The sequence below is a fragment of the Drosophila elegans genome, unplaced genomic scaffold (assembly GCF_018152505.1).
Source record: "Drosophila elegans isolate 14027-0461.03 unplaced genomic scaffold, ASM1815250v1 contig_476, whole genome shotgun sequence".
NCBI classification, from domain to species: domain Eukaryota; kingdom Metazoa; phylum Arthropoda; class Insecta; order Diptera; family Drosophilidae; genus Drosophila; species Drosophila elegans.
Window position 1 is genome coordinate 2,070,572 of NW_024545863.1, and position 20,589 is coordinate 2,091,160.

Here is a 20,589-nt window from a genome sequence, read left to right on the forward strand (position 1 = left end):
TGCCCATCAAGCAGTTATTTCTCGATTATGAAGTTAAATTTAATTTTTGAAAGTATAGCTTTAATTAAATTCACTAAATAACAAAATATATTGAGTAAACAAGATTTTATCTTCAAACATTTATTGGTGATAAGATTTCTTCGTTTGTAAATATAAAAATTTATTATTACAAAAAGTATTATAAAATAATTTTTCTTTTGTGTTATTTATTTGGCTTAGAAAAAACAGAAATTTTGATACACATTTAAAACGGGCTCAGTTATTTTCCTTCTTTTATTCCTCACTTATTTTGTTTTTGGATTTCTTTTTCTTTTCTTTGTCCGCTGGCTCGGGCATCTCCACCACAAATGGATACTCCTTTAAATTGAAACTGTTAACTTCTTCACGGCTGGATCCTTGGTCCTGCGTTTCATTTGGTACTCCTTCCTTTTCTAGAGTTGTTTCTGGGGCTTTTTTGGCCGTTGTTTTTGCTGCATTTTTACTTGGCCTTTCATCGGAGTCATCGCAACTGTCAATCGTCTTGGGGTATTCGTCAAATTGGATAGTTCTTATCGATTCACTACTGGTTAGGGAGGAGCTTTTGGAAAAAGTATTTTTTTAGGGGGGATCTGAAGAGAGATCTCAAGCTTTTACTTTTCGGCTCCACTGTCAAGTGCGTACTTTTTTCTTATACTGTTTCTGTCCATTCTAAAATATCGGATTAGCCATGCGATGGGATCTATGTGGATGACCGGCATCCTTGTTGGGATTGCCTATATTAAATTAAATATTTATCAGTTTGAGTGATAAATCTCGCATCTGTACTCACTTGATTTGGTGTTCCTATGGCGATGTCCTGCAATGAAGTTATCCTGTTTGGTGAGTTGAGCTCCTTCGGAGGTAGGAACACGTAAGCTCTGATGAAAACCAGCTGGACCACTGGCCTGCAAATGGCGGGCCTGGTACTCCCGGTTCTCAATCTTCAAGCGTTCGTATTGATCCTCCGGAAATTGACGCCTAGTCACTCCAGGAGGCACATTGTTGCTCCGCCGCTGCTTTGATGGCTCCTCCGGACGACGTCCTTGGGCCGGATGTGATTTCTCCGAAGCTCGACGACCCCTAGACTCGACACCACCTCCTCCATCTCTATGACCTTGGGAATGGCGACGGGAGTCATCAACACGCCGTGGATGAGAACTTCTTCGGGTTTCTTTAGCTTCCCCACTCGTTATATTTTGCAATCTTCGAGACCCATTGCTACTGCTGGTGATTCTTTGAGCTCGTCGGGATTCCGTCGTTTGACCACTGGTAAGCCATCGTGATTCATTGGTACCGCTAGTTATTTTTGGAACCTTGCGGGAATCTACTATCTCCTTACTGGTTAATCTGTGCAGCTTCCTGGATTCGTTGGCACCACTAGTTCCCTTCGGGGTTCTCCTTGATTCTCCACTTGTGATATTGGGCAGTCGTTTCAGTTGCTCGCTGGTCACTGCGGGAAGTCTTCTGGCGTCCACCACTCCACTGGTGATGTTTGGGATTCGCAGGACATTCGACATCCGCTTGGACTCACCACCTCCACCACTTCCGCTGGCCCCATGGGAAGTTCTTTTCGAGGAGTGGTGCTCCCTTTCCGGTTCCGGATTAACAGATCGCCAGTTAGGACGCTCGTAGCGATGTTTTCCTGGGTCTTGCGATTCCCGATTAGAATAGTGACCTAGTCCACGAGATCCTCGTCTGTTTTCCTCTTCTCTCCGTTGGTGGTCTGTTTGCAGGCTGGTTGTCCTCAAGTTCTTATTTGGTAACATAGGCAGTAGCATAGGCATTTTGAGAGAATTTGGCGGGTTTATCATGCCAGTGGTGTAATGTTGGATTTTTGGACTAATTAAGTACTCTCCTGGTGAGATAATATATTTTATTTCAGACTTGTTATAATAGATTATAAGCTATACTTACCAGGAGTCTCCTCAGTGTCCGAAACAAAAGGCGGCAAGTTGGCAGATGTTCGTACATTCCGGAACATTTTAATTCCTCTGTGACCAAATTTACTGATTTCCGGGAAGAAGGTTTCCCACTGTGGGTTTTATTTTAGTTAAACGGCTTTTAAAAAGCTTGACCACTTCTTACCAAGTAGAATATCCCATAGGCCAGGAGAATGGCCAGCAGCAGGACCACCGTGAACTTGGTGAACTGTATCAGGACGAACAGGACCACGCCTGCGATCACCTCAGTGTGCGCCACTCCGAGGAACTCGAGGCATTGACGGATCTCGCAGATCCTCATGGTGACCAGGTATCCCACGACGGAGTTCAGGGAGTCGCAGGCGCATCTGATGGCGTCCGCCATGGTTCAAGTAGAGGAGTATGTTCGGGTTCCAGTGAAGGCATTTCTCCCCAGCACAGGGTTTTGAAAGGATGAAATGTGGCAAACCTTTACTGCCAAAGCAAAGGCAATGGGATTTGGTTTTGCCTAAAAAAAAATTAAACGAAACCTCTACGGATCTCCCAAATTGAATATGCGATGGTGGTTTTTGTCTTGGTACCATTGATTATTTTATAATTTTAACTTTTTTGTAGTTTTATTGTTTTATATATTTTCTTACTTATACATTTTTAAGAGACGCAAACATTTTGAATTTTCCCGCCTTTGAAGAAATAAAATTGGTATTTTTGAAAGAAAGGCAGTATAATTTAGTATTTTAAGTAATTAAGTGGTCACACTATTAAACAGCTGATTTCTCAGCCGTGCAAACCTTGTTTTTATATTTGCAAGGCGAATTTGTTATCAGTAAAGTTATCCACTATAATTACTGGATATCTGGTGCTATATATAAAGCGAATATATCATTAAACCCTTTGCAGTTAAATGCTAAGACGCACAATGGCGGAGTTTGACGTGAAAGCCGGCCTGCAGCACGTGTTGAAGCGGATTGATGAGGTGCTCCTGCAGCGTCCCAAGGTGAGATTTCCTTCATTTCCCCACAATTATGATCTTCTTTAGTAAAATCTTTATCTTTCCCACAGGAAGTGCAAACTGGAAAGCCCCTCCTCGTGGCAGTCAGCAAAACCAAGCCAGCGGAGGCCGTAATCGAGGCCTACGAAGCTGGACAAAGAGACTTCGGCGAGAACTACGTGCAGGAACTGGAGGAGAAGAGCCGCCATCCGGACATCTTGGCCAAGTGCCCCGACATCAGGTGGCACTTCATAGGTCACATGCAAAGCAACAAGATTAACAAGGTCAGCTTCGCTTCGATTGGCGATCTATAGCTCCAGTCAAATGCGACCTATTGAGGTTTTTAAAGAATTCATCTTATCTGAAGGTTAAGCAGGAATCTCCAAAGATTTTGTCATTAGTTTATATGAGAAATGCAATCTACAGCGTTTTTCCGTTCTATTTCCGACTGAGATAATGCTTTTCCTACATTTTTTTCAAAACAAACTTTTTAATGTCTTCTAAATTGGTTCCTGCCTAAACTCTTCCTTTAGGTTTTGTCGGTGCCAAACCTGAGTATGATCCAAACCGTCGACAGCGAGAAACTGGCTACCAAGTTGGATGCAGCCTGGTCCAAAAGACAACCAGCTCCTGAGCAGCAGCTGCAGGTGCTCATCCAGATCAACACCAGTGGCGAGGATGGTGAGTTCGGAGCTTATAAATCAACCGACTGTATACTTACTTCCTCTTCTTCGAATTCCTCTAGTCAAGAGCGGAATTGAAGCCAAAGATGCCCCGGCACTTTACCAGTTCATCAGGAGCAACCTGAAACACCTTAACCTGAGGGGCATAATGACCATTGGCGCTTTTGGCTTTGACTACAGCAATGGACCCAATCCGGATTTCGTATCGCTCATGCAGGTGCACCGATCCATCTGTGAGGCGCACTCCTTGGACTCAGATTCGGTGCTCGTTTCCATGGGAATGTCCAACGACTTTGACAAGGCGGTAAGTCAGAAGCTGACTGCCCAAGATCTCTCGCTATAATACGAACTATTCCTTTAGATTGAAATGGGCAGCACAGTGGTTCGCGTTGGCTCTTCTATTTTCGGCCATCGGGCGGCCAAGGCGTGAGGGGAGGTCCGCAGATGTGCTAGGAATGCGTTGCGGGCACTGAATACAGTTGATTCCCAATGACGTCCGACCTCCAAGTTTGCCCATGTATCAGGTGGAATTGTGTACACGCACACAGACTAACCTAGTAAATTGTTAAAGATGATTTGGCGTTTAAATTTAGAAAACCATGAGATAAACAAATGTTATGTGTAGGCTGTTATATCCCATATTTGATTGTTAACCTCTCCATAAACAATGCTTCCAAAGTGTCAAAACCATTAATATTCCTAGATACTTTGCGCTCCTTGAAAAATGGAATACATTTGCCGCAGTTTTCATTAATTTTGACATTCCTTTGACTGTTTCCCTCTCTTTTTTTTGCACTTAGTTCTATTTATATTTTTGCCTACATTCAATGCTACTTTGCGTATTATATTGTGGGCAGCTTTCCGTCTGTTTCTTTTTTTTTTTGCTTGGCCAGAGGCCAAATGTCGCCTGGTTACGTGCCAATATTGCAGCGCCAAAAGAGTTTTCGCCGAAAATCACTTTCAATGGAGCACGAAGAAGACTGCAGTCGCAATCGATTTTCATTATGTCTGATCGATGAATTATGAAGGCTTTCTCACGCGGATCCTATCATTTATTGAGATATTTTCTGTTTGATTATTCATGCATCAAACCTTCATCAATTATTACATTAGCAAAGGGGGGTATGAATTAAGATGACCACTCAACTGGGATAAATGACGTCAGATTTGTCTAGGAAAGTTTTGTTTAATATAATCATTGAACTTTTTATTTAGGGGAAGGCAAATAACCTTTAAGAAAAAGCATCCGTTTTCATACAGTAACAATATATATTTGGATAATTCCCACCACCTTTTAAATTATTATGTCAAAGAATATGTATTTCTTAAAATGATTGTGTATGGATAATATTTCGTAACAGTTAATAATAGAATTTAATTGCTTGTTACAAATGATCAACACTAAGAGGATTAAACTTGTTGATTGCTATAAAAATTGAAATTATATTTTTTGTGTTGCATACAATTCCTTATTGCAGTCCGCAATCAATAAATATAATGGACTATCTTAATATTTTGTATATAAGTATGTTCTTTTGTTCTTTATGCAATTCCTTGTTAGAATTTTAGTCATTCGAATAGATATTATAAAATATTTTGTTTACTATATATCGTAACAAGGTTAATGTATCATGACGTGGTACAACAAAGTTTTTAGATTTCAATTAAAAAAGGAATAACAAAATTGTCAGAAACGTTATGCAATGCCTATGGAGCACTAGCATATAGAAAAAATCAGATGTTTATTTCACATTTGTTGCCGAAATAACTCTGGTCAAATATCGGGTTCGTTGAATATTTATGCGACACGAAATCCGTCCGATCTTTGTGTGTATACAGATCTATAGATTTGGAATTCTCGGCGCTCTTCATATTGCACAATGTACGGGGATTTCGAAAACAGAAAAAGAAACGTAAAATAGGCAAGGCAAAACATCGAGTATATAGGCATGAATAGACATTTGTTATATGTGGGATATGTATGTGCTGCTGCCAAGGGAAATGTAGGTGATTTCAGCGCAAGAGGACACCTTTGGGAGGGTGGCCTCTAGAAAAGAGATGGGCCGAGCAGCATAGCAAAATAAAAGAAAACAAAACAAAATCTGAGCATGGGGAAATGTATCCACAACAGAGAGACGAACCGATCCGAACCGAGCCGCACCGAAATAAATTCCGAACATATGTATAGGCTTCTGCGCCAAAAGCCAAAGCCAAAAGCATTTTCTCTGCCTTTAAAATTAGATTTTTGATTAGAGCAGAAGCCGATGAGTAAACAACTCGGATACAGCTATACCATAGGCTATAGGCTATACCCCATGGCTATGGCTATAGCTATAGCTATATAGATATAGCCGCCAGCACCCCACCGATCGCCTGGGCGGACCTCGCCTTGCAGATACTAAAAAAGGCAGCACGAATATTGCATATACAGATACAGATACAGATACAGCGAATGGCAGCCGACGAGTCCCGAAGATTGCCGAATCCCCGACGAAATGGCCCACTGGGTGGATGAAGAAGAGCTCCTCCGAACTCTTAAAACATCATTGTCTTGGCGATAAAATCAGCCAGAGATTCAGTGTGCTCTGACGGCTCGACTCGATTAGACAACACATCAAAGTTCAGCACCATGGTAAGGATACGTCCCGGAATATCAAAAACCGAATTGAACTGAACACCGAACCGAACTGGACCTTCAGTGCCTGGATATATGCAGCAAGGATAATGACCGATCAGTGCAGTGAATCATTTGCATTCGACAATTCAAAGAATTTGAAGATTTGAATATGAAGTGAACATAACTCCATGGTGACCCCAATTCACCTTTATCGTAGTGAGAATAGTGCAGAACATTCGAATTCTATAAATGGATCGATCCAAGTGTTACGCGTCAGTAACGTAATCCGATATCCGTTTCGGGGAGCGAGCGAGATGGCAAGTGGCGCACGGCGGAAAGCTTACGTAACATGCGTCCGGGCTATTTATAGCCAAGTGGAAAACTTTTCGCCCCAGATACATATTTTCGGGCCAATTTGAGAAAAAACATCCCAACCTTTTCAATGGAACACTTTCACATGGATTACTTTCAATTTCAACTGAGGACTTTTAAAATAAGTAATTTTAAAGGATCCTAGAAAAGATCAATGGATTATAGGCCCTTAAAAAGAATGACTACTTAATTTAAACCTGTCAAACTTTCTTATAGTTAACTAGTTAGTAGACCATCTGACAGATTACTGACTTGGTAAACCCTTAAAAACCCGAACTCCCACTAATCAAATACCCATTTTTGTACCCCCAGGCCGATGAGAAGAAGAAGGTTAAGAAGAAGAAGACCAAGGAAGAGGGTGGTACTTCCGAAACCGCTTCTGAGGCCGCATCCGAGGCAGCAACCCCGGCACCAGCCGCAACTCCTGCCCCGGCCGCATCCGCCACTGGTTCGAAGAGAGCGTCGGGCGGATCCCGCGGCTCCAGGAAGTCGAAGCGCGCTGGCTCCTCGGTCTTCTCTGTGTTCTCCCAGAAGCAGATCGCCGAGTTCAAGGAGGTGAGTTTCGATCAACCCACATCTATCATAGTGAAGCACTTCCAAGCCCATCCAATCATCCCACATCGATCATCTATCGCACTTGTCAAGGACCAAGTCACCAACCCGATCTTTCTTTCTATCTCTCTGTCTCTCTGTGCGGAATCAATTAGGCCTTCCAACTAATGGATGCCGACAAGGACGGTATTATTGGCAAGAACGATCTGCGCGCTGCCTTCGACTCCGTCGGCAAGATCGCCAACGACAAGGAGTTGGACGCCATGCTGGGCGAGGCCTCGGGTCCGATCAACTTCACCCAGTTGCTGACCCTGTTCGCCAACCGCATGGCCACCTCCGGTGCCAACGATGAAGACGAAGTTGTTATTGCTGCCTTCAAAACATTCGATAACGATGGTCTCATCGACGGTGACAAATTCCGCGAAATGCTCATGAACTTCGGTGACAAGTTCACCATGAAGGAGGTCGATGATGCCTACGATCAGATGGTGATCGACGACAAGAACCAGATCGATACCGCCGCCCTGATCGAGATGCTCACCGGCAAGGGTGAAGAGGAGGAGGAGGAGGCCGCCTAAGGCAACCGAGATCACATCCTAACTTCTAACTCAGCATCCATATTACAGCCAGAATCAGAACGTTAAATCAATCAGTCAAATCAGTAATAATAAACGTAATTAAAAGAAACGCTCGTTTACATATGTAGATTCTCAGTATCTTGTACTATAATCTCTTTTTGTTAACCACCACCACCACCACCACCAAGAACAACCAACACCACCAATAAGATCAGCAACATCCGATCCGATCACAACTGAAACTGAACTTCTTCAGCAACAAATTGGTAGCGTTCAGAACCATTTACCATGTATCTGTCCATCATAGTTAGGGATACTTACGATCACGTTCACTGTCACGGCAAGAACTGACGCGTTAGTTTTCTAGTTGATTTACTGTTAAATTTTACACGTAAAATTTATAAAACAAATGCTATCTATTTTATTTAAAACACCTATAAAATCAACAAAAAAAAACTTTAAAACAACAACCAAGCCGTGTCTATTTTAATCGCTGTCCGTTGAAGAACACCAAAGAGAGAGATGAATACCAGATCTAGAACGAAATCGCAATGATAATGAGAATGTGATGATGTAGGGAGGACGAAAACGAAGATGATGATGAAGATGAAGATGATGTTGTTGGGTAAACAGGCTGGATTTGTTAGGCCTGCACCCATGAGTTGAATTTGAATTTGAATATGAATATGAATTTTTAAACGAGTTTTGTGAGTTTTGATGTTCTATTTTCGTTCGTTAAATCTCGCAGGACCTGGAGAGAGAGAGGCAAACCTATAGCAAACTATTGTTAAGGACATTTAACTGAGAGCCAATTATTTATATCCTTCTATATACACAATATTTATCGTTATGCATATCTATCGTTCGTTACTCAATTTCAATTTCAATATTAATTATGATTATCAGTTATGAGTTATCAATATTATTGCAAGTTATCGAGAGTTAGGCTAATAACAGAGAAACATTAAGTTCATTCACTCAAATTGTTTAATGCGAATTTACATAACTTAATCACCACCACCACAACCACAACCACAACCACAACTTTCTGCTTATGAACTATCAGCGTTATAAACCACCCAAAACAAACAGAACAACAACCCAATATGATATCTGAAATATGAAGAAACGATCAAACAACCAACCCAGTGTTTCTAGTTAATGCGTTTCGAAACTTCGAGGAGGATCCTCTTTTCCCCCCGGGGTGATATTTGGTGATGGGGGGGTGGATGATTTTAGTTTGATTAAGGTACCCAGAACCACTAGTACCCAGGCTGATCGGAAAAAGCCACACATTATATACTATGTACTTACACTAACTACTCAACACGAGCACACACCATACACCATACACCATACACACCAATTCATTTCAAAATGCAACATGCCACAAGTTGTTAAATGCGAATCGAATCTTTACTTCAGTATAAATTAAGCTATACACGGCAAGATGAAAAAATTCTAAAAAGTTTTTAACCCGGTCAGAAATATTAACAAAAAAAAAAAAAGAAAGAAACTGTTAAAAAAAGAATAGAAAACAAGTAACTGTTTTTATACAACATACCTAGATGATGATACGATGACGAAGTCTTGGAATAAAGCATAAGCGAGTCGTCTTGAAAAAACAACAACTAAGCAATTGCAGTTTGACTTTCTCAGGGAAGGGGTTTGAAGTTTGGAGCTTGGGCTATTGTACATACATACATACATACATACATATATGTGACTCAGCTGAGCCGTGCCGGAAACCAGTTACAGGTCAAAACAAAACCACCGATAAAGCTGGGGAGCCAACAAAGCGGAGCGCAGTGGCAAACTCCCCACACTTGGCCAAGTCGATGGCCAAAGCCGAAACCTTCGTGCGACCAGTTTCCAGTCGAGTTTCGAGGCGCACGCATGCGCACTACGATGTGAAAGTCAGCCACGATTGCCACATCCGATTGAAAATTACTTTTGCAAGTAATCTGGTTATTGCGGAAGGGAAAACCAGAACTATGGATCAAGCGGGACACATTTTGTGGTTCACGGCGGCCTGTTGGATTGCATCATCTATAAGTGCCGGTAAGTGCTGGGAATCGATTGTATTGTATGCTAATCTTGCGTGCCTGAAGAAATCGAAAGTATCTCAGGCTGTGTCTGCCACATCTCACCACACTCTCGAGTGCACAAAGAAAAATAAAAATTATGTTTATTTTTTGAAAATGTCTAAACTATACAAATATAAGCTTGTTATTATTCGAAATATAAAAAGATCAGAATTCTTTTGATCATAGTATCAATAACAATGTTTTTATTTGATGCAGTTATTCAGCTTTAATAAGGATATCTAAAATTATCTTATCTGCATAAATCAATATTGTTTCTCTTTGTGTACCTTTGTGATAACTCACCACACTCTCGACCAAACACTCTCACTCTCATTTTTGTGTCTCTCAGCTGATGCACAGCATCTGATCGCGTATATCTCGCAAAGTGGTCTGCATGGAGAGATTACTTTTCGGCAAGTGAATGCTACCACGGTGGAAATCAAGGCTAATCTGGAGGCCACGCTGCAGTATCCCGATCAAGTGTGGAGTTGGGGAGTGCGCCGATTCCCAGTGGATTACACAAATATCGATCCCCAAGATCGTTGCGAACTGAGTCGGCTGGGCTCCCAGGTTGTAAGCTTCGATGAGGATCTGGAGTATCTGGTGCTCCCCGGAAATGAAACGTCCACGTGGGAGCGCAATATGCAGCTGATTGGAGATCGTGGAATATGGGGCAAGTCCTTAGTGCTGACGGAGATTAACTCAAATGCGCGGATTTGCGCCACCATAACCACCATTCAAAGTTCCGTAGAGCATATGGCGGAGGCGCGTTTCAACACACCCATTGCCGGATCCGTTCACTTCCGTTGGTTGGCTCCGGCAGAGGGAGCTGTTGGGGATACGTTAATTTACTCCGATCTGTACCACATTAGGGAGCAACCACCGGCTTTGGGGGACGATAAAAGTAAAGCGGCATCTTTTACCCAGCATCACTGGAAGATCTATGTGACTGATATCTTTAAGCATGATCACCATCGCACCGAGGATAACTGCAACTTTCTGCAGCTGGTTTTTGATCCTCAAGGTGGTGGAGCAGGAAATGGAATTGGTGATCTAGATGCTCGTCTTGGAAGGATTGGGGTGGCCAAGAATGCTCTTCGTTCGCCCCAGCGCAGTGTTTTTAGAGATGCTCAGCTGGCTCTGTTGCCCTCGGATCTCACTATTCCGCACAGGACCCTCTACCTGGTGCTTTTCGATAACCAGCATCCGGATTCTTACCTGGCATGCACTAAGATTCGTCATGTCCAACCGCTGACCTACAAGTGAGTGGGGCTTTACTTTCCATGCCTTTCATACAAATCTTATATTAATTTTAACCGCAGAACTTTCATCAACTCCGGGGGAGTCAAGGGAGAAGTAACCTTCATGCAGCGCTCCAAATTCGACCCAACTTTCCTCAATTTCACCTTGGGTGCACCGCTTTCTCAGCATGTGAGTCGCAAGTTTGCCGAAGACGTGGCCGCCTTTCGGATTCACAGTCTGCCGCCAGTACCACAAAGGATGGGTCACGAGGACTATTGTTTCACCACTGGGGAGATGCACAATCCTCGTGAGATAAGCGACAATATTCCGCCTCCCGGTTATGGAACCCAGGAGCAGTATCCCTTGGGCGATCTCTCTGGAAAACTGCAGGGACGCAATAAGGATTACTGGCATCAGTATGTCCTTCCTGGAACGAGTTCGGAGTTGAATGGCCTCTACTGGGATGTCTTCCTGCCACTTCAAGGACGTCATAGCATATATCAGAGGAGTCTGGTCATATACACCTTCAACAGAACTGATGTCTCTAACATTACGAAGAATATATGGGGCTGTTCCAGCCTGGGGCAATATCAGAAAAATGGCATCTATCAGCAGAATATGGTTACGGCTCAGGTTAGTTAATAATATTATTACATTATTTTATTAATCCAATTATTTTGTAATTTTTATATTCAGGTTCTTTTCCGCTATCCGGTGGTGGGTCGTGTGATCTTCCGACAGCCGGCGGAGCAGCCTTGGCAGGACACCTCTGTGTTGTTTGAGTACCTTATCCAAGCGGATGGTTCCACCCAGAATACCACGTATGAGCACCGCTGGGCCATACACAGCAATGCGCCTGGAAAGGACTTTTACGATTGGCAGCAGCGTTGCATTTCCGCAGGACCAGTCTATAATCCCTACCGAGTGGATTGGGGCAATCGTAGTGTGGATGACTTCTGCCAACCCAATTTACCCTCCATGTGCCGAATGGGAGCCATGGATGCGAGATCGGGCAGACTCACCATCGCTGGGGGCAGAAGGGTTGCCCAGAAAATCAGCAGGAGGATGTTTGTAGACGGTAATCTACCACTATCTGGTCGGCATGGCATCCTGGGGAAATCCCTAGTGATATATGAGGATAGTGGTCCGAAAGCCAGGGGCGAACGATTGGCCTGCTCCGCGGTCATCGGACATTTCCGCCGGAAAGTGGTGGCCAAGGAGTGGTATGCCAACGGAGATCCTTTAACTGTGAGTGGTCGAGTGGAAATCACCCAGCAATCGGAGTACGATATCACCAATGTGGAGGTGCAACTTAAGGGACTGCAGGACAACACAGGCTATCATATTCACAGGGTAAATTTATATATTTAAATACATTATTATACTTCTTTTATATTCCTTAATTTATTACTTATTTCAGACCCCTGTGGAAGCCAATCTGGCTTTTCCCTGCGAGGCCTCCACTTTGTATGGCCACTGGAATCCTTTCGATGTCAGTCCAAAGTCATCACCACCTCCTAGAAGGGGCACCACCGACCAGTACGAGATGGGAGATTTAAGTGGAAAATTTGGAGGCCTTGAAGGGGTCACTCAGTTCGAGGATGCCTACAACGATACGAATCTTCCGCTCTTTGGCTACAACAGCATTATTGGTCGATCTGTGGTTATCCAGAAGAAACAAAAGAACGCGAGATGGGCCTGCAGGTAAAAAACCGTCTTCTTCTCAAAATAATCACTCATTTTAATTAAAAACTTTAGTACCCTAGAGCGTGGCTATAGTCCCAGTGAGGCCAGGGAGCTCAGAGCCATTGCCTCTTTCCATCATCCTACGGGCTATGCCTATGGTTACATTAAGATGACGCAGCTGATCCACAATGATGGCAGCCAATCGGAGACGGTGATCGAGGTAAAACTACGGCATCCGGGAAAAAACGATAGGAACTCTACGAGGGACCACAATTGGCAGATCTTCGTCAATCCCGTGGGCGTGGATGCAGCCGTAAAGCCCACAATCACACGTTGTGTGGCTGGCGGATACGTCTGGAATCCGTACTACACACAGCTGGCAGATCCTCTTAATGTGAGTTAGCCCATGATGGTTAAAGATCGTACATAATTTAACTATCTGTTAATTTCTTTAGCTGGATCTGTATGAGCAGGAGTGCAGTCCAGATAATCCTTTGCGCTGCTACGTGGGCGATGTGGGCGCTCGTTTGGGCACTATAGGTAAGTTAGGGTTTATTTTATTTAAATAAATACCCCCTACTAATATATGTCTACCCAGACCTCGGAGGGCAACGCGTAGTCCTAACCGACTCCAACTTTCCCTTGGAAGCTCCTGTAGGAGCCATTGGACGATCCATTGTCATATTTGGACCCGATCACTCCCACGAGCGCTTTGCCTGTGCAAATATAGAACCCGATCACAATGTAATTAAGTACATTAACCTGCAAAAACCACCCCGCTTCGTGGTGTAAGTACTATACATAAATATTGATCATCAATGTACCTTGACTAAACCTAAATCAACAAAATTAGTGCCCAGTTTCTGGAGGAATTGCGATCCGTTATGGGAATCCCAGAGTGGATGTTGGATGTAGACGCCCGTAAGACCAAGGAACTGCATGGCGGCGCCTGCATCCAGATGATTATCCATTTCAAGGGACCACTGGCCCATCGCCTGGAGTTGGATATGTCCCGATTGATAGCCGCTGGGAGATTGGATGCCCCCAGTCTATTTATTCCAGGTTATGTGAACCAAAAGCGAAAGGCCACCATTTCATATCGCACCTGTGGAGTTAGGGATACCAATGAGAAGCGTAAGCAGTCCTGATTTAAAGTTAAGAATTAATCTGTTGTAACTTATCTGTCCAACAGGTACCAAAAACATCAGGGGTGGTTTTTATTCCACAAGCTCAGCTCCAACCGAACCAAAGCCTTTCATTTTATCTTTCGTAGTCATCGGCTTAGCCCTTAGGTTCCTATAAATTGTAAATATAATATAGTGTTTTATTGAAAAATCTGTTTGTATATTTTTGTTCTAAAAAACTTATATCGATTTTAAATGGTTTTAGTCACTAGCTTAGCATCTAGATGTTTGTAAAATTGAGGGCTTAAGCTCAATGAACATTAATTTAATAATTCATGTAAATATTCCATTAAAAATTGTCTATAATCTGTACAGTAATTATTATTGCAATATTTTTAATTAAATTATATTCCTGGCTCCCAAATACCTATACATGTGTTTTCCTAAAAGTGTTTAAACTAAAGATACGTTAGAGAAACACGTAGTTTCAAACATGGTGGTGGATTTACTATAACTCAGAGGAACTGACCTATTATATGGGAGCATATTCTACCACACATCGAGACCCACCACTTTTGTTTTATTTCTGCGCATGAGTCTTGACGAATCGATTTTTCACTACATACATACATCCCTCATTCAATCGAGGGCAGCAGTCTTTGGTGTTAGAGACCCCAGTGAAGACGCACATTTAAATCCAACTCCAGAATGCAGCTGATTCTCGTTGCGACCTTGTTGGGCCTGGCATTTGGCAGCTGCACTGCCTCCATAAGTGGACCGTTTATCTTCTGGGGACACTCCAGGGTATCTGGTCTCCAATCGCAGGCCTTGTTGGATTCGCAAAGCAGGGAACTCCCGCTGACGCAACTCTTCACGGAGGCCAAGGCCATTGTGGTCTTTGTGCGGAACTCAACCGGTCGACTGGAGGGCACCAAGTATCCCCTGTTCCAAAATCTCGTCAAGAGTGCAGCCTGGACGTATCTGCCGCAAAGGAGTCTCGCAGCGGAGCCCTTCGGTCTTAATGCCAACATTGAGGTGAGTTACGAGCTATAAATAGGAAATAATGGCTGTGGATTTGAGGGCAATCTAAATTTTGGAGAGATCTTATCATTATAAGTAAATAAAATGCTTTGAAATGGTCTGAGAAAGACAAAATTATTATAATCCAAATATTAATACAGAAAAAAGCATGAGGTATTTTTAGCAATAATAATGGAAATATATATTCAAACATACTCTGTGAAAGATATATTCTTTTGATCTTTTTATCGAGCATATATATTAATCCGCTTTGTTTTTTTTAGGTGGTGAGCCTTTCGGGACACGGGGAAGAGGATGACGCAGAGATCCTGACGGCCTACAACGAAGCCTTGAACAACTACGGCCGTGGCGAGGTACTGGGCATCCTGGCCAGCCGCGAGGAGGAGGCCCACTTCCTGGCCAAGCGAGAGGCTTCTCCGGAGGAGGAGGAGAAGGCCAAGGCAGCCGAGGGTCCGGAGGAGACCGAGGCCAGTTTCATCTACGTGGCCGAGGGCAACAAGGCGGTGCTGAGTCTCAATGGACCCCTGGAACTCCGGCTGACCAACGACACCCTGAAGCTGGAGGAGCACATCAAGCAGATCACCTTCGACGATCAGCGAACGAAGGGCTATGGCCGACTGAGCATCACCTTTATGCCTTCGGGGGAGAAGTGCACGCTGCGTTTTAAGTTCACCCTCATCCAGGGATCCTGGACGTTGCGCAATGTGGAGGTGGAGTACCGCGATCTGAAGAGTGTGCTGGTCGCCCGGGGTGATGAGTACACCCTGCCCTCGGCTCCACTGGGATTCTCGTACCGCTGCTCGGCGGAGAATGTAAATTTCCTGAATCCCGCCCGGAATGAGACGATCCAAAGTCTGCTCCTGAGTGATTTCCAGGTGCAGCCGTGGCTCAATGGCCGTCAGGAGTATGGCGAGGTCTACGACTGCGTGGGCTTCGTTACGGCCCCAATCCTGGCTGGTCTTTTCGTGGTGACCCTGCTCCTGGGCATCCTGGGCCTGGGAATCTCCGCCATGCTCAGCATGCACACGCCCAATCGATTCGAGAGTTCGCGCAGCAAGCAGTTGACCTTCACCATACAGGAGTAGATCATCCATTGAGAATCTAATCTCTAATGAGGAAACAGTTCCGGGGGAGCCATGTTTATCCAGATCACCTATGTGGCTTTCAAGCCACTGGCCTTGTTCACCCTGGCCATCGAGCTCTTCCTCATCCATCTGCTATTCGTGCTGATTGTGCTTTACGTGTATGTGCTATGGTATTACTGACATAAAGTCCCAAATCGATATGAACAATTTGAAATATATATCTGCAAAATATAAACAAAGCCAGTGAAGTTTATCTAAAAGTGGTTAAAATAACGTGTTATAAAAAACATTAAACTTATCTACCATATACTTTGAAAACACATAATTCTGTTTAAATAATAATCAAATAAATTACATATTTAATGGCCCAAAATCTTGTTAGAAACAACATATAAAAATCGAAATCAAACTCCTAAATAACTAATAAAATAACAAACTAATAAATAACAAATAGTTTAGTAATGAGAAATAGTATTGATAACAAATTTTTATTTATTGGGCTTTCAAAATCTTTCCATAAATATGTCGGTTACTTACAAGCGCGTAAGCCTCTCTCTTTGATCTCGACACAAAGTTCAATCCAGAGGAAAAAGTGAAAAGCGTTGAAATTCTGCACAGACTGCCAAAAAAGGATGCGAGGAGTCCGGCTGGAAATTCTGGTTATCTTGGCGGCGGCTCACTTTTGTTTTTACCCATTTCTCTCCCCGGCGATCAGCAGCTCACTTTCATTGGTCCCCCAGCGGCAGTGTGCGCAATTAAGCCTAACTCAACGATAGAGATGCGTGCGGGAGCTGCATTTGCACACTGAAAAAAAATCAGGCAATATAAATAAGTTATTTGGTTGGCGTTTGTATTTAATAAAATATCACAATGGTTATCTAGTGGGAAAAATGATAAAATAAAATGATCAAACTCTCTTAATTACTGTAAAGAAAATCGTCATGAAATAGTTTCGGCATTTGTTGTCACCGCTTTAAATTTGTTTTCAAAAAATACAATTTAATCTATTTTATCTAGTATTTAAACTTTCCTCATAAGTATGTCAGCAGAAAAAATAAATTAGAACTGCGACTTAAAATTTTTCACACTGTGCACAGGTGTTCTCTTATTTAGAGAATTTTCTGAATTTTATTTTTATTTACATTTGACTTTTCACCCGTTTTGGTTTTAAGCTAAAATTAAATGTAACAATTTTTGAGAAACCTATTTCAGGGAGGACAGACTTTAAAATGATATCCCATTTTTCTCAATCTTCTTCTGGGTGTAAAAGTATCTGTATCTTTGGCTGGACCCAGAGCCAAGCCCAGTCTGGCAACTGGAAGCCTCGGTTATTTATGCATCATTAAGTCACGCCAATGGCTCGTTTGGGCCTCTTTGGTTTATTTTGCGTGTGCGTTTGTCCGGCCAGTTTTTTCGGTTCGATTTCTGTTTCTACGACTGACACTCGACACCAGACAGAAGACAGTGGACAGTGGACAGCGGACAGCAGACAGCCGCTGCTGGCTGTGGGCCACCCACTTTTCTCCACAGATTTTCCAAAATATATGTGAGCAGCATCTCCCTTGTCCCCCCTCCCAAAAAAGAAAAGAGAGAGATGAAGATTAAGATCGGGGCGAATTATTGTTGGGTCGGGAAGTGGGTCGCCTTCGATTGCGTTCACTTTTTCCGCGCGGCTTTACTTTTACTGTCAACCAAACGTGCCTCAAGTTGCAAGATGCAAGTGGAAGTGGCCAGTTCAGTGACTTAAAGAGAGAGTGAGAGTCCCGCACCTGATTCTGTAATAAGAATCGCGATCGCGCGACCAGCCTGGCAAAAGTTTGTGAAAGTTGTTGTCAAACGGCTGGCCAGACCAAAGCAAACCAAAACGAGCCAAGCCGAACCGCCTGTCAAGGAGCCGCGCATATCAGCCACATGATGTGCCGCACCACCGAGTGGGTTCACTGAGAAAAACTATTGCGGTTTTTTTTTGTACTCTAAAAGTTTGATATATAAGTATAAAATATTTTTGCAACCTGAAAACAAGAACAAACGTCTTGAAAATCTCATTAAACTATTTTGGCTTTAAAAAAATTGAAAGAGATTTGTAATTGAAAATGCTGTTGTGCTTGCAATGTCCTGAACGTTTTGGAAATACTTTCTTATGAAATAGAGTGGGGTATTTACAGATTTGTAAGATACATTTTCCATGTGATGGAAAATAATCAAGATTATTTCTGTGCAATGCCCCCTTCTCTCCATAGAGGGGCCAATTTCTCCCTCATCGAAGTGATGAGTGCGCTGTCCATTCGGGGTTTAATTGCAAACTGCAACCGCAGCGCAATAGAGGCAAATCTGTGCCCTTTCCTCGAGGGTCTTATATAAGAACTCAATTGCCCCTGATAATGCGCCATGAAATTGAATTATTTTCACGGAAGCTCGAGGTGAGAGATTTGAGCCGCGGATGCACCACAATAGAGTGGCTCTTAGAGGGGGGCTTAATCAATTCAAAGGGCTGCCAGCCAACGGAAATGAGCTTGGTACCTGTATCTTTGTATCTGCGACGATTGCAGTGATGTTTATCAGCGAGATTCGTGCACTTGGTGATGAGGTAATAAAATTCATGAGGATTACCAGTGCATCATGGGATGATCAGTAGTCAGGCCCATGCGATGCAGTGGAATATAGTAGTTTCTCCCCAGATTGACCAACATCTATCTGGTGGTCATGGCTCAGAAATCGGGCCAAGCGATCAATCCTAACGATCAATCCAGTCGCTGAAAGTTGCAGTCATCCCGAGTCACTTAGGAGTTTGCAGTCTGCTGTTTGCAGTTGCAGTTGTCAGTTTCCAAGTGGCTACTTGTGGGTCTCATAATTACTCCGCTCAATATTTGTGTTAAAGTTTTACGATTATTGCCACATTTTTCCAGCGAAAGAGAAATCGCCAATTGGCAGGACTGGCAGATGTCTCTGGCGGGGGAAAATGTCGCGTTTCGAGGCATAAACAGTTGCCTCAGAGACCTGACAAATAACGCAGTGAAAAGTGCGCAGGCGCACTCGAAACGAAATGGAAAAGCGAACAGGTAGGAAAACCGAAAAAAAAAACAAACATCAAATTGGCGACTTTTCGCACATGAACATGAAGTGTGGAGCGTCGAGTAACAACCATTACCATTAACCATTAACCAACCGGCGACAATCCGATGCGTTTAGTAAATCAAACCGTTAATTACTTGATTTGGTAAGCGGTTTCCCAATGCGCCAAAAAGTCTCTGTTTTTTTTCCCCACTTCTGTCCCAATTAACAATTTCTCGTAAATATTTGCACACCTGTCTGCTGCTGCTGCTGCGTTGGCGAAAAGTGAAATGCGTTTAGAAAGGAAAAGGAAGATGTGTGAGATCGGTGGAACTACTCATTACCCCTGAGAGAAGTCACAGATGGTGCGCTCCATTGCCGGAGACCTTGACTTATTAACACCCAATACTAGGTATTTTGGATTACGGCAGATAAGTACCCTAACTCCGCCGAGATGTACCACTATTTTTATGGCCGTGTCGCAAACTTAACGCCCTGTTAGGCCGGCTAAATGCAAATGCCGCACACCGACCTGCCGCGAATAAACGGCCCCTATCCGTACTTCTCGTACCATATTCACCTTTGTGGGAGCCCGAGCTTGTTAATTGCTCCGCTTTGGTTACAGTTTGTGGAGCATCTTCCAATTGCGCGCAACACGTGAAGGTGGCGCAATTTTCGGGCCCTCGGCGCTTGGGGTTTTGGTCTACTATACATGCATGCAGATAGACCGTTTGGCCCGAGGCCGAATGTTTTGGCCAAGGCGCTGGCAATGGGCTCCAATCAGTTCCCGTCGATCTCGGCTCATTCTCGCTCATCTCATCCCACAAAACACACACCGAAAACAATAGTTACGATTTAGTTATTCACTAATTAATATGCTGACTTAACCAAAACGTTAAATATGACTTTATCAAATATTCCTTTTAAATATGTATTAATTTTAAAATAATTACAAATACAAATTCTAACACCTTGAACTTTAAGGCCATTGAGTTTCATTGGTAAAATTTAAATAGACGTGTAAAATTCTAGACTATCACAATCTATTTTAGTTTTTTCTAGTCTCTTGGTAGTTTTCGTTGTTTCTCTATTAGGCACTTAAAATATAACAAATTACATTACAATTAATCAGTCTATATAGGTAAAAATATTTTTTTTTTAATGAATGATAAATATTCGTGGCATAGGATAATAAAATCAATTATCAAATTAGCTTTTTTTCCCTGTGCATGGCAAGCGATGGGAGTGAAGTCAACACATTGCTCGCTTTTGTTTTTGAACCAACATTTTTCACCGTTTGCCGCCAGTGAAATTAATACGCCTCTGGCATTGGGTAATTAAGCTAATTAGCTGAGACTGGGCTGAAACCCAAAGTGCAGCCCACCCAAAGGTACATATGTATGCAAAATAGAAGCAGAAAGATCTCTAATACCTTTCCCACCGTTGCATCATCCAAAGTCATAAAATCGCGGGCAATCCATTGGAGATTCTTGGATCGAAGCCAGGCATTTTGGGCCCAGCATCAGTAGAAAGCTCGTCTTTT

General features: G+C 43.0%; 5 protein-coding genes across 8 annotated transcripts; 4 read left to right on the forward strand and 1 right to left on the reverse strand.

Moving 5' to 3' along the window:
* Window positions 1-189: 189 nt before the first annotated feature.
* Window positions 190-2,451, reverse strand: LOC108148445. Of its 3 annotated transcripts, none has more exons than XR_005977690.1 (5): window positions 2,104-2,449; window positions 1,933-2,050; window positions 809-1,873; window positions 634-752; window positions 190-577 (listed from the first exon to the last, which is right to left on the reverse strand). XR_005977690.1 is itself a non-coding variant. In XM_041709629.1 (5 exons), exons 1-4 carry the CDS (start codon window positions 2,320-2,322, stop codon window positions 688-690), a joined length of 1,467 nt encoding a protein of 488 aa, XP_041565563.1. In that variant the 5' UTR covers window positions 2,323-2,451; the 3' UTR covers window positions 190-577; window positions 661-687. The 3 variants fall into 3 exon arrangements, 2 of the variants coding, with proteins under 2 accessions (XP_041565563.1, XP_041565562.1); XM_041709629.1 differs by having other exon boundaries at window positions 661-752; window positions 2,104-2,451; XM_041709628.1 differs by having other exon boundaries at window positions 190-752; window positions 2,104-2,450.
* Window positions 2,452-2,727: 276 nt separating this feature from the next.
* On the forward strand, window positions 2,728-4,365 carry LOC108148689 (pyridoxal phosphate homeostasis protein). Of its 2 annotated transcripts, XM_017275835.2 has the most exons (6): window positions 2,728-2,763; window positions 2,838-2,934; window positions 3,000-3,212; window positions 3,462-3,609; window positions 3,674-3,915; window positions 3,973-4,365. In XM_017275835.2, the coding sequence occupies exons 2-6, from the start codon at window positions 2,842-2,844 to the stop codon at window positions 4,039-4,041; spliced, it is 765 nt and encodes a 254-aa protein (XP_017131324.1). In that variant the 5' UTR covers window positions 2,728-2,763; window positions 2,838-2,841; the 3' UTR covers window positions 4,042-4,365. The 2 variants fall into 2 exon arrangements, with proteins under 2 accessions (XP_017131324.1, XP_017131322.1); XM_017275833.2 differs by lacking the exon at window positions 2,728-2,763 and having other exon boundaries at window positions 2,785-2,934.
* Window positions 4,366-6,126: 1,761 nt separating this feature from the next.
* Window positions 6,127-7,839, forward strand: LOC108148690 (myosin regulatory light chain 2). Its single transcript, XM_017275836.2, has 3 exons — window positions 6,127-6,243; window positions 6,913-7,155; window positions 7,308-7,839. The coding sequence occupies exons 1-3, from the start codon at window positions 6,241-6,243 to the stop codon at window positions 7,728-7,730; spliced, it is 669 nt and encodes a 222-aa protein (XP_017131325.1). The 5' UTR covers window positions 6,127-6,240; the 3' UTR covers window positions 7,731-7,839.
* Window positions 7,840-7,959: 120 nt separating this feature from the next.
* On the forward strand, window positions 7,960-14,293 carry LOC108148688. The gene is made up of 10 exons (XM_017275832.2): window positions 7,960-9,791; window positions 10,167-11,079; window positions 11,140-11,692; window positions 11,756-12,412; window positions 12,480-12,763; window positions 12,818-13,139; window positions 13,201-13,285; window positions 13,344-13,533; window positions 13,599-13,879; window positions 13,938-14,293. Exons 1-10 carry the CDS (start codon window positions 9,569-9,571, stop codon window positions 14,045-14,047), a joined length of 3,618 nt encoding a protein of 1,205 aa, XP_017131321.1. The 5' UTR covers window positions 7,960-9,568; the 3' UTR covers window positions 14,048-14,293.
* A 206-nt stretch (window positions 14,294-14,499) lies between these two features.
* LOC108148691 (V-type proton ATPase subunit S1) lies at window positions 14,500-16,234 on the forward strand. Its single transcript, XM_041709630.1, has 2 exons — window positions 14,500-14,904; window positions 15,174-16,234. Exons 1-2 carry the CDS (start codon window positions 14,578-14,580, stop codon window positions 15,993-15,995), a joined length of 1,149 nt encoding a protein of 382 aa, XP_041565564.1. The 5' UTR covers window positions 14,500-14,577; the 3' UTR covers window positions 15,996-16,234.
* Window positions 16,235-20,589: the final 4,355 nt, after the last annotated feature.

Coding starts and splice junctions, on each gene's coding strand:
- LOC108148445 (XM_041709629.1), bottom strand. CDS start 2,322: ATGGCGGACGCCATCAGATGCGCCTGCGACTCCCTGAACTCCGTCGTG. Junction 2,051..2,103: donor CCTATGGGATATTCTACTTG/GTAAGAAGTGGT, acceptor TAAAACCCACAG/TGGGAAACCTTCTTCCCGGA. Junction 753..808: donor CCATAGGAACACCAAATCAA/GTGAGTACAGAT, acceptor AATTTAATATAG/GCAATCCCAACAAGGATGCC.
- LOC108148689 (XM_017275835.2), top strand. CDS start 2,842: ATGCTAAGACGCACAATGGCGGAGTTTGACGTGAAAGCCGGCCTGCAG. Junction 2,935..2,999: donor TGCTCCTGCAGCGTCCCAAG/GTGAGATTTCCT, acceptor TCTTTCCCACAG/GAAGTGCAAACTGGAAAGCC. Junction 3,213..3,461: donor AAAGCAACAAGATTAACAAG/GTCAGCTTCGCT, acceptor CTCTTCCTTTAG/GTTTTGTCGGTGCCAAACCT.
- LOC108148690 (XM_017275836.2), top strand. Junction 7,156..7,307: donor AGATCGCCGAGTTCAAGGAG/GTGAGTTTCGAT, acceptor GGAATCAATTAG/GCCTTCCAACTAATGGATGC.
- LOC108148688 (XM_017275832.2), top strand. CDS start 9,569: ATGGCCAAAGCCGAAACCTTCGTGCGACCAGTTTCCAGTCGAGTTTCG. Junction 13,286..13,343: donor CGCTCGTTTGGGCACTATAG/GTAAGTTAGGGT, acceptor ATGTCTACCCAG/ACCTCGGAGGGCAACGCGTA. Junction 13,534..13,598: donor AAACCACCCCGCTTCGTGGT/GTAAGTACTATA, acceptor CAACAAAATTAG/TGCCCAGTTTCTGGAGGAAT.
- LOC108148691 (XM_041709630.1), top strand. CDS start 14,578: ATGCAGCTGATTCTCGTTGCGACCTTGTTGGGCCTGGCATTTGGCAGC. Junction 14,905..15,173: donor GTCTTAATGCCAACATTGAG/GTGAGTTACGAG, acceptor TGTTTTTTTTAG/GTGGTGAGCCTTTCGGGACA.